We start from the raw sequence: 10833 nt of genomic DNA on the forward strand, positions 1-10833 counted from the left end.
TGTGGTGGCACCAGACTCTTCTCACCACATGGGAGAGGTGGAAGGGGGAGGAATTAGAGCTGGGTCTGTGCTTGGGACAGGTGGCAGCAGTGCTGTGGTGGCACTGGAAGGGGGAGTTGTGGGAGCTAAGGCACATTTTGGGGTGGCTGCAGCCTTCCCCCCACCCCCGCCATAGCCCTCTTCCAGCGCTGCTGCCTACCCTGAGCTCAGCTTGGCCCAGCCCCTGCCAGAAAGAGCCTCACGCAGCCCCAGCCTGCAGCTGCAGCCCACTGTGCCTGTGCCCTGCACAGATCTGGGCACCCTTCCCCGCAGCTGCAGCCGCCGCTCCCCACGCCCCCTGGATGAGCCGTGGCTCCGCCTGGAACCCTGCTCTGCTCCACCTGGGCAGTACCTGCCCCACTCCTCCCTCACCACAGGGGCCTTGATCTGCCCCCAACAATGGGGGATCACTAAAATGCCTAGAACTTTGTCATTTCTTGCCTGATTCTGATGAAACTTGTAGGGATGAGGGCATGAAGCCTGCCAAGTTTCATGGAGATAGGTGCAGGGGTTTCTGTGAAACTGCACCTCAAACTGTTCAAAGCAAAACTTGTATCGCTTGCCAGCAGCGGCAGCATACTGTCATCCCCATGCAGATCTAGGCCTCCCCCCCACCCTCCGGGAGGTCCGTGGGGTTGTGCCAGACTCCTCCCAGGTGGGGGGTGGGGTGTGCAGGCCACTGGATCTGTGTGTGGGATGACCACAGGCTGCTACTGCCAGCTGGGGCCAGCGCCGGCACTGCGTTTTTTCTGGTGCTGAGCAAAGGCTGCGCCAAGCAGACTCGGGTGCTAGCACTGGCCCCAGCCAACAGCAGCAGCCTGCAGTCATCTCACATGCACATATAGGGGTCCACACCCCACAGGAGGGCTGCGGGGCTGTGCCAGACTCCTCCTGGGGGGCAAGGGCCCGTGGATCTGTGCACAGGATGACAGCAGGCTGCCATCCCTCCCCCAGAGCACTGGGATTGGAAGGGACCTCAGGGTCAGATCACAGACACTGGCTAGCTACAGATGTCAATATCAGAGCAGTCCTTCCCCAACTTTTCCCTGTCTCTTCTTCATTTTTGTTTTCCTGCAAGCCCGGCTCCAAAACTCTGAAATTTTCCAAAACGTTTCAGACGATTTCATTTCAGATTTGGTGTTTCAGGTGCTAAACACGTCCAAAACGAAACAGTTGCTGAAATTTTGCACAGCCCTAGTAGCTGCCTTAAGATGCTTAGCCAGCACGACATGGGTGCCAACTTCAAAGTGCTCAGAACCACTGTACTTGCAGTGGTGTATGCCCCAGCAGAATACTGTGCTCCTGTATGGTCTACAAGTCGTCACACTAAAAAGCTTGAGACAATATGCTGAGATTCATAACAGACTGCACAATTTACGCACACACTCACTGTGCTCTCAGGTGTTAGTGATATAAGACAACAGAACCTCATATCATTACTGGCAACAGAGACAAGTGATGACAAAAATCATCTGTTCCACCAACCGTTAACTGAAGATCGAAACAGTTGAAGGCTTAAGAAGCTTAAAAATCATAAGCCATTTGTAGACAAAACACACAAGGTCCTCCTGGAAAAGACTGGGAGTGCTGAACCAAACCTATAGGCAGCAAACAGAGTGAGCCAACCCTAGGAAAGGTCAGACCTATTCCTAGAGCATTTTATACCAACACCAAATGAGCCCATCATTGGGCATGACCTTGAAACAAGAGAAGTAGGTCAAGTTGAACAGAGTGAGACCTGGATACAGATGCTTCAAAACAACACTTCACAAGATGAACATCTTGGACAGCCCCCCAGGTGAATGTGGTGTCCAACAAACAGCATAGCACAACAGAAAACTGAAAATTACACATGCCCAGGTGGGGTAGACAGAATGCACACATTAAGCAATAATACTAGACAGCGGCTCATAGATTTGGAAGTTGATAGCTGACATCATACAAAAGAAAAATCCCAAAACAATTCACCTCCAGGATGAGATTGAAAAAAAAATTAAATCTTCAGAAATGGTGAGGAATTAAAAAAGCAAAGAAATAATCACTAGAAATTCCAGTCTGCTGTTACTAACTTTGTGTTTATGTCCTCAGCCATACCCTCTGCCCTTGCATCACACTTTAGGTGTCTTAAGGAGAGAGGTTCTGGTACCTGGGTGCATCACCAAATTGAACAGTCAAACTGCCAACCCCTGAATATCCTTGCCCTTTCATAACTATTAGAGCAATCAAGATGCATTAGTTTTGATCAGCGGTGTTCAACCTCTTGGCCTTGCAGGCCAGATGAGTGACACAGGGCCAGTTTGTGGGTCAGATCCTGTTGACAGGGTTGGTCCACAGCCTGGAGCCAGTCTTGGGGCTAGTGTGAGGGTATGATCTGGCATACCAGCCCAGACCTGCATGCCATATCCAGCCACAAAAGCAACCCTGTGCACAGGACCTGTATTACACTTGGGTCCTCTGAATACTTCAAGAAAAACAGGATCAGAAGTTAAGAGACAGAAAAGAACTGCTGAGTCATCTAACACCACTGACCTGACAATGCAGGATGTGTCCATGTTGAATGTTTATTACAAGCACAACCATTAACAATCCCTAGTTTCCTTTGAGAAACTCTATCATGTCCACATTCTGGATCAAGGACCTAAATTTTGGAAGAGGTTTGCCTCTTCATAGATTTCATAGACATTAGGGCTGGAAGGGACCTCGGAAGATCGACTCCAGCCCCCTGCCCAAGGGTCAGGAAGTCAGCTGGGGTCATAGGATCCCAGCAAGATAAGCATCCAAATTTCTCTTGAACGCGTTCAATGTAGGTGCAAGCTATTCCAAACCTTGGGGGCTCAGTCAGTGAAGAAATTCTTCCTTGTGTCCAGCCTGAAATGGTCTTGCTGGAGTTTATAACCATTCGACCTTGTCATCCCTTGGGGTGCTCTGGTGAACAATCGTTCCCCAGATCCTGGTGAACACCTCTGATAAACTTATAGGTGGCCATCAGATCACCCCTGAGCCTGCGCTTTTCCAGGCTAGAGTCCCATAGCTCACAGCCTGTCGTTGTAAGGTCTGTTTTTCTGACCTCTGATCATGCGCGTGACTCTCCTCTGGACTCTCTCAAGCTTCTCCACATCCTTTTTGAATTGTGGAGCCCAAAACTGGATGCAGTACTCCAGCTGTGGCCTCACCAAGGCCGAGTACAAGGGGAGAATGACGTCCCGGGATTTGCTCGAGAAGCATCTATGGATGCAAGCCAGCATTTTGGTCGCTTTACTAGCTGCAGCATCGCATTGCAGGCTCATGTTCATCTTGTGGTCAATGATGACCCCCAAGTCTCTTTCTTCTGTAGTGCTATCCAACGTAGCACTGCCGAGCCTATAAGGGTGGTGCAGGTTTTTCTTCCCAAGGTGGAGAACCTTGCATTTTTCGGTGTTAAACACCATCAGGTTCTCATCTGCCCATTTGCTGAGCCTGTCCAGGTCAGCCTGGATCACCCTCCTGTCCTCAGATGTGGATGCTTTACCCCAGAGTTTAGTATCATTGGCGAACTTGGCCAGTCCACTTCTGGCTCTAATGTCCCCATCATTAATGAAGATGTTGAACAATATAGGTCCAAGTACAGAGCCTTGGGGGACCCCACTGGTCACAGGGCACCACAACGACTGACTTCTGTCAATCACCACCCTCTGGGTCCGACCATGGAGCCAATTCCCCAGCCAGTGGATTGCGGTCTCAGGTCCACCACAATCCACATCTGAGGACAGGAGAACGATCCAGGCTGACCTTGACAAGCTCAAGAAATGGGCGGGTGAGAACCTGATGGTGACCCCTCTTAGGGGTGGTGGTTTACAAGTTCCTATTGGGGGAAAAAAAAAAAAATCACATAAACCTATGAAAAGTCTGGGTTTGTACATGCTCAGAAGCTTGTTAGAACAGCTAAAAATTCTCCAAAGATTCCAACTTCCCTGCATGTTCCAAGTTCTCCTTTTATGTTCTGCATAAATTCTTAAGTATTATACCTGAGAGCTTGGGAAAATACCCTAACTTATAAAACTGATAGCAGAGATATTCTAAAGAAGTTTAGTTTGAAGTTTCAATAAGGTTATTATCTAGAGAAATACAAACAAGCATAAATAACTGAAACCAAATTATCAGTAAGAGTTACGGAAACTGATTTAATCCTGCAGCAACCAAGAGAACTAAAGAAGAGAACACTTCATTCAGCTGTACTGCAACTGAATTGAACATTAATTCCCCTCTCTCTTTCTTCTCGGGCATGTCTCTTTTATGATGACTTTTAGGCCCAATTACAAGATATCACAAATATTAAATGTTAAAAAGATAATGAAGCATTCTCAGGGAGAATAAAAAAGGAAAAATATCCATATTTTGGAAGACAATGGAGCCAAATTCTGTAGTAAAGCCCAATTTATGACAGATGCTGAATTCTGTAGACAAATTCCTGCAGCAGTATGGCTCCAAAAACGATCTTTAAAAAGAGTAAAAAATTAAGAAAAATCCTGCCCAGAAAAAGTCCTTGATAATTGCATAACCAAATGACACTAGTCTCAGCTGTTGCTCCTCCTGCATGTATGACTCTGTTCAGAAGCAACGGAGCAATTAGTTCTGAAGGATCTGATGATTATTTTTTTCAGTTGCAATGCCTTTATATTCTGAACAAGGTCATTCAAAATTATTCTGGGTAATCCTGATACTTTGGCATAGGGTTTGACTGCAAGATCAAAACTGCAATAAAGTCATATAAAACAGAAATCTCTCCCTAAAGCTATTTTATGTAAATTTACCACTCTAGCACAAACAGAAAGGTTTAGACAACTAAGTCAGATAACGTATTTAGAGACAAGCATACAGAGCACTGTGCAAAACTAATAGCAAGTTTTTTTTCCCAGCTCCTAAGTAAAAATAAAATAAGCGTGCACTTCATGGTAGTTACATAGCTAAGTGATTCCATGTAATCAGAAAAAAAAAGTAAGTAATTCTAAGAAAACAGTAGGCAGCAGGCAAAAAGGGCACTTTTAAGAAACCTGCCCCCCCTAACAGACATTTCTATGAAAGACGCATTCAAATGACTGGATGGCTGAATACTAAATGGGAATTGAAGGAACAGAAAGCACCAGGATTAAACAATTGCCTGACAGCAATGGAGCGCTTGGGGAGGGGGGAAGAGAAAAAAAGAAAAACCTGAAAACCACAAAGAATAAACCGTTCTTTTGATTCTATAAGTAACTATCATTGCATAAAGGTTTCATGTCTCAAGCAGATATTTTCTGCTAAGTTAAAGAATATGGAACTTCAAAAATAGTTTTCAAATGTATTTAAGAAAAATGTTAGGAATATGCTCCTTTTATGCTTGCTTGATAATGAAACAGTAACATATAGAAGCGTACATAAACAGTTTTAATTACAGCTTTCTGAACTACAAGTAAACTATTATTTGATTTACATGTTTATAAAAGGTTATTACCCACAGTATTACCGATTGTTAGCTGTCAGATCACAGTGGAATCCTGTTGGCTGATGGAAAAATCTCATCAGTGGACAGCGAGCGTCGAGTATCTTTTGTATGTGTGTACAACCAGGACTAAAGTTAGCAATGCATTCACCAATCACGGAAAGAATTTTCTGTGTTGCTGCTCTTTCAGAAGGCATTCTTTTGATCTGATATTCCACATGAAAGGGACCTGTTTTCTAACACACACACACAATACAAAAAGAAAAAAAAATTAGTTTGGGAAAGGACCCTTCTGAAAGGGACTGGGAATCACATGCTAAGAAATGTTTGAGATTAAGATATATAAGCATCTCTTGAAAGTAGGTCATATGATTCAAAGAAAACTTTAAAGCCATTATACTTCATACCTGTTTTTTTATGTTCTTTCAGATAAAGAACAATTGGAAAAAAAATCGAAGTACAGAAAGTGATAGATATAACAATGAGTGTCCAAGATATTTTTCAGAAATAGCAAGTATGTTGAAAGGTCAAGAAACACATAATTGTATTAAATTAAAAGACACGCAGCAAAAAACACAACCAAACCACAAAACAGGTTATTTCCTGTTTGTTTCACCAGGGTATTTCTTAACTTTATATCATACCAACCATTATTAATAAAGTTAGTTTAAAAAAGCATTTCCTTTTCATTTTTGGAAAATCCCAAAGTTTCAAAACACTGAATAATTATTACTTCAAAATAAAAATCTGTTTCTCTAAGAATTTAAGTTAGTTTCCTTTTTTTAATTCAGAACAATTCTCAAAGTCAACATTATAACAAGTTAGAGATGTACTTTCTTCTACTAGATGTCATTATAACTGATTAACTTCATGCTTAATACTGGATGCAAAAATGAAAATTTGTTCTATAGCTACAAAATACCTTCACTACCCATTAGGAACCTTTGTACATTCCTAAGCCTTTTCTTCACTGTATGCTAGTTTCATGCTCAACCCAAATTTCCCCCCTTACCCCAGGGTGTGTTGAACATAAAAATGACTACATAATGGGTTAGACCACAGGTCCACCTAGACTCACATCCTGTCATTTCATGTAGAGGCAGAACATGGATGCTGAGGAGGGTATGTAAGTCCAGAATTCTTGCTCCTTTCCTACTACAGCTTCCAGAAATTTAAGGACTTCTGATTCAGTGCCTGCATCCCTATCAGCCATGATCACTGCCATGGGATATTACCATCTTTACATGAATATAAGACAAAGTTTTTTGCCCCCAAAAAGCACAGGGAAAGAAATTCCTCAACTTATATTTGCATACAAGAAAACCTCACAAAGTATATTGTCCAACATTAACCTGCTGCCAAAAGCAGTAAGTGTTCATTAATGAAAACCAACCAAGTAGCTGATTCAAAGCAGCCAATGCTGAGCATGACTATAACATATGACCCATATTAGGCAAACATCCTTTAATTTTGTGTGTGTGTGACCCTTAAAAAAAAAAAAAAAAAAAAAGGGCAGGGAATGTGCACCAAGCCTGAAGATACTGCAATACCAGGCCATCAGTTGGAGGGACTGAAGCAAGCTCCAACACACTTCCCCTGGTGCCAAAAATGCTGATTTTTTTAAACTTAGTGTTCCAAGTCAAATTAGCCAAAATCTATCAATTGACCAGAATTCAATCATTCAGATACATGTGGCACTACCATCAGCAAGTATCCTCTTCCCCAGACTTATCAGTCTGGGGTTTCAGATACCGTACTTCCAAAGCCATGGCAGGCATCCTATGTGCAGGTCCAAGCCCAGAGGTCTTGGACTTTGGATGTCCCCATAAGTTACTTGCCCTTAACCAAAAGACCAAAGCAGCAAGCTAGATTGATGGGATTTTTTTTTTAATTTTATTTTTTGGAAAACATTTTGTGTTCCAGGTCAAATTAGCCAGATCAGTTCCGAATCATTTTGACTAAGCAGAGCCCAATCGTTCAAACATCGTATGTGGCACTGCAACATGCAAGTATCCTCCACCCCAGACTGTTCAGCCTGGGGCTTCAGATACTTCCAAATCCACTGGCAGGCATCCTACATGCAGACCAAAGCCCAAAGGCATGAGGTTCAGATACCCGAGTCTCACGTGCCCTCATCTAACAGCCGCAAGAACAAGCTACGGAGGAGTCCCCCAGCGGGCGCCAGCAGTTCTTCTGGCTGCGCAGCATGAAGGGGCCTGCCAGCATGAAGGTAAGGAGGTAAGATGGCTGCTTCCCCCACTGCTGATTGGCTGAGAAGGCTGCCCGTTGTGCAGCCCTCCCCCTCTCCTCCAATCTGTGGTAAGGGGCAGAGCCCATATAATGGACAGTCCTCTCCATAAATCAGTGGTGAGGGCTTGCAGGGGAGAACCGGGGCCCTACTACAGTAAGCACCTTGAAAATGGTGGGTGGCTTGCAAAATCAGCCAGCTGCCTCCTGGAGTTGGGCAGACCCCTAACTACGTGGTAAATCATGAGCCTTTGGGCTAATATCATGCACAGTTTTGTACCTACTCATGTACAGAATAAAGTACTGCTTTATGGAGTACCTATGCCAAAATCCATAAACTAGCATCAAAAGGCATAAATTGCATCCACTCTGGATGAACTAAGTCTGCATGGACCTATAATAATTTCCCTATTTACAAGTTACTACAGTCTTTTTATCTCAAGGTCAGTGCTTTTAGATTTGCCCCTCACTTCCATGTCTGTACAGAGAGCAGAGTCTGACTGTAAGGAGTGGGGGAAGAAGTTAGGGCAGAGGGCAAAGTGGCTCTGACCCTCCCCCCAATTTATCTTCCTTGCAATGGGAAAGGGACAGATTGAAGGCAAAACTCTAATAAGTAGATTCTATACCTGGAAAATTTTAACAAACATATATACATTTTCCAAATGTAGCATTTAATCATTGGGGAGTCACCTTATATTTAAAGTTGTCTTCTATTTGGGTAAATACAGTACGTCCCATTCTAATTTCCACAATTCAAGACAATTATTGAAAACTTAGAGAGGGTCTAGAACAATTACAAGATTGTAAGTAGGCCTTACAATGAGTGACTAGGAGCCTAGTCTGCTTTGTTTAACCAAGGCAATGCCAAGGGGTGACTTGATGCCTTTGTCGGGAACATAAATCTAGTATTAGCAGGCTCTTCAGTGCAGCAAACTATACCAGGATCCAGTGGCAACAGGCTAATGCTGGACAACAAGGTAGAAATTGGGTGCAATATTTTTAAATGACACGGATAAATAATTGTTAAAACAACAGACCAAGGTATCAAGGTATGGCAGATTCTCCATCACTGAAAAGTTAAGTTTGAGATGGGCTTCCAGCATAGAAAATGTTGGAACATCACCAGCCTCACAGGAAGGGAATGAACTATCCCTGGGAAAAGCCTAGAAAAAATTATCAAGGAGCACATGTGGGAGCCCGCTGGCTAATGTGATGCAGAGGGGTAACCACAATTCAAGACAATTATTGAAAACTTAGAGAGGGTCTAGAACAATTACAAGAATCTCAAGGCTCAGTTCTGGGGCCGGTGCTGTTCAACATCTTCATCAGCGATCTGGATGAGGGAGTGGGAGGCACCCTCTCCAAATTCACAGACAATACAAAATTATGGGGTGCAGATAACCCCCTGGAAAGGAGGAATCAGATCCAAGCTAACCTAGACACATTGGGGAAGTGGGCAGAGAGCAACAGGATGCAATTCAGTAAGGACAAGTGCAAGATGCTGCATCTAGGGAGGAAGAACTGCTATCATACCTATAGGCTGGAGGGCGACCTTCCCAGCTCTGCTGAGGCAGAAAAAGATCTTGGAGTCGCTGCTGACTCCAGGATGACCATGAGTTGCCAATGTGATGAAGCAGTTCACAGAGTCAATCGCACCTTTGTCATGCATCCGTAAGTGCATCACAAACAGGTCCAGGGAAGTGATTCTCCCCCTCTATGCGGCACTGGCCAGACTGCAGCTGGAGTAGTGTGTCCAGTTGTGGATGCCACAGTTCAAGCTGGATGTGGACAACCTGGAAAGGGTCCAAAGAAGAGCCACTTGCCTGATTAGAGGCCTGCAGGGAAGGCCCTACAAGGAAAGGTTACGGGACCGTAGCCTCTTCAGCCTCTCCAAGAGAAGGCTGAGAGGGGACCTTGTGGCAGTGTCCAAATTCATAAGGGGAGAACAACATGAAGTAGGCAACGATCTGTTCACCAGGAAACCCCCTAGGACGACAAGGAACAATGGCCATAAGCTACTAGAGAGAAGGTTTAAGCTGGACATTAGAAAAAAAGTTCTTCATGGTCAGGGTTGTCAGAACCTGAAATGGGCTCCCAAGGGAGGTGGTGCTCACCCCATCCTTGGGGGTCTTCAAGAGACTGGACAGGCACCTAGCTGGAATCACATGACCCCAGGGTTGGTGACTCTTTTCTTGCCTGCCAAGGGGAGGGGGTTGGACTAGATGGCCCACTGAGGTCCCTTCCGACTCTATGAATCTATGAAAGATCTTCAGTTCTAAGGTCCCAAAATAGTCTACTAAGGGTCTACCTGAAATCTTTTATGGTGTAAACATATTATATCCACTATTGCAGTCATACAAGCTATGCATCAAAGCATTCCAATAGATTAGAAAACACAGTTTGTCTTTACCTTTGGTGTAGGGCTTTTTCCAATCTCATCAAAGTCCAAAAACATGTCTAGATCGCATCCTAATTTGCCAAAGGTACTCACTGAAGAGCCAAATGGCTTTACCACACATTCTGGAAAATATGCACGTGCAAGATCCTGAATCAGAGAGCAGGCTAGAAACCGGAGCTTCATGTTCTCCTCTGTTAGCTGATGTTCATTCAGTAGACTGTACAGCTGATTGCTTATCTGAGAGAGAGAAAGAAGAATGAAAACATCAAAATAGACATGAGTTTCATGAGGAAGAAGACCTAATAAATCACATTGTAGTTGCATAACGTCTACCCTTTGATCTACTTCCAAGCCTCACAAGCTTCCTCAGCTCTTGAAAATTATCAATAGAATGTCACTTAGCGTTCCTAGACAAGTAAAGAAAAAATGAAGTTATATTGCCTAAAACTTTATCATCTTCTTCAATTTAGAAGTTACTATCAGCACACACAGAAATATTCATAGTATCATAGAATCCATGAGTCGGAAAGGACCTAGACAGATCATCTAGTCTGACCCCCTGCCATGGGCAGGAAGGAGCACTGGGGGTGACAGGGGTCATAAGACCCCAGCCAGGTGCCTATCCAGTCTCCTCTTGAAGATTTCCAGGGAAGGTGAGAGCACCACCTCTCTGGGAAGCCTATTCCAGGCT

General features: G+C 44.1%; 1 protein-coding gene across 1 annotated transcript in view; it reads right to left on the reverse strand.

Annotated features, from left to right (window-relative positions):
• The window catches only part of MTPAP (mitochondrial poly(A) polymerase), a 32499-nt gene that overhangs the window by 11266 nt on the left and 10400 nt on the right, over positions 1 to 10833 (reverse strand). Inside the window, exons 4-5 of the mRNA XM_019531338.1 lie at positions 10155 to 10379; positions 5522 to 5733 (exon numbers count right to left, since the gene is read on the reverse strand). Coding sequence (XP_019386883.1) covers positions 5522 to 5733; positions 10155 to 10379 — 437 coding nt within the window. The remainder of the gene's footprint in view (positions 1 to 5521; positions 5734 to 10154; positions 10380 to 10833) is intronic.

Source organism: Crocodylus porosus, unplaced genomic scaffold (assembly GCF_001723895.1).
Source record: "Crocodylus porosus isolate Cpor-Errol unplaced genomic scaffold, CroPor_comp1, whole genome shotgun sequence".
Lineage (NCBI taxonomy): Eukaryota > Metazoa > Chordata > Crocodylia > Crocodylidae > Crocodylus > Crocodylus porosus.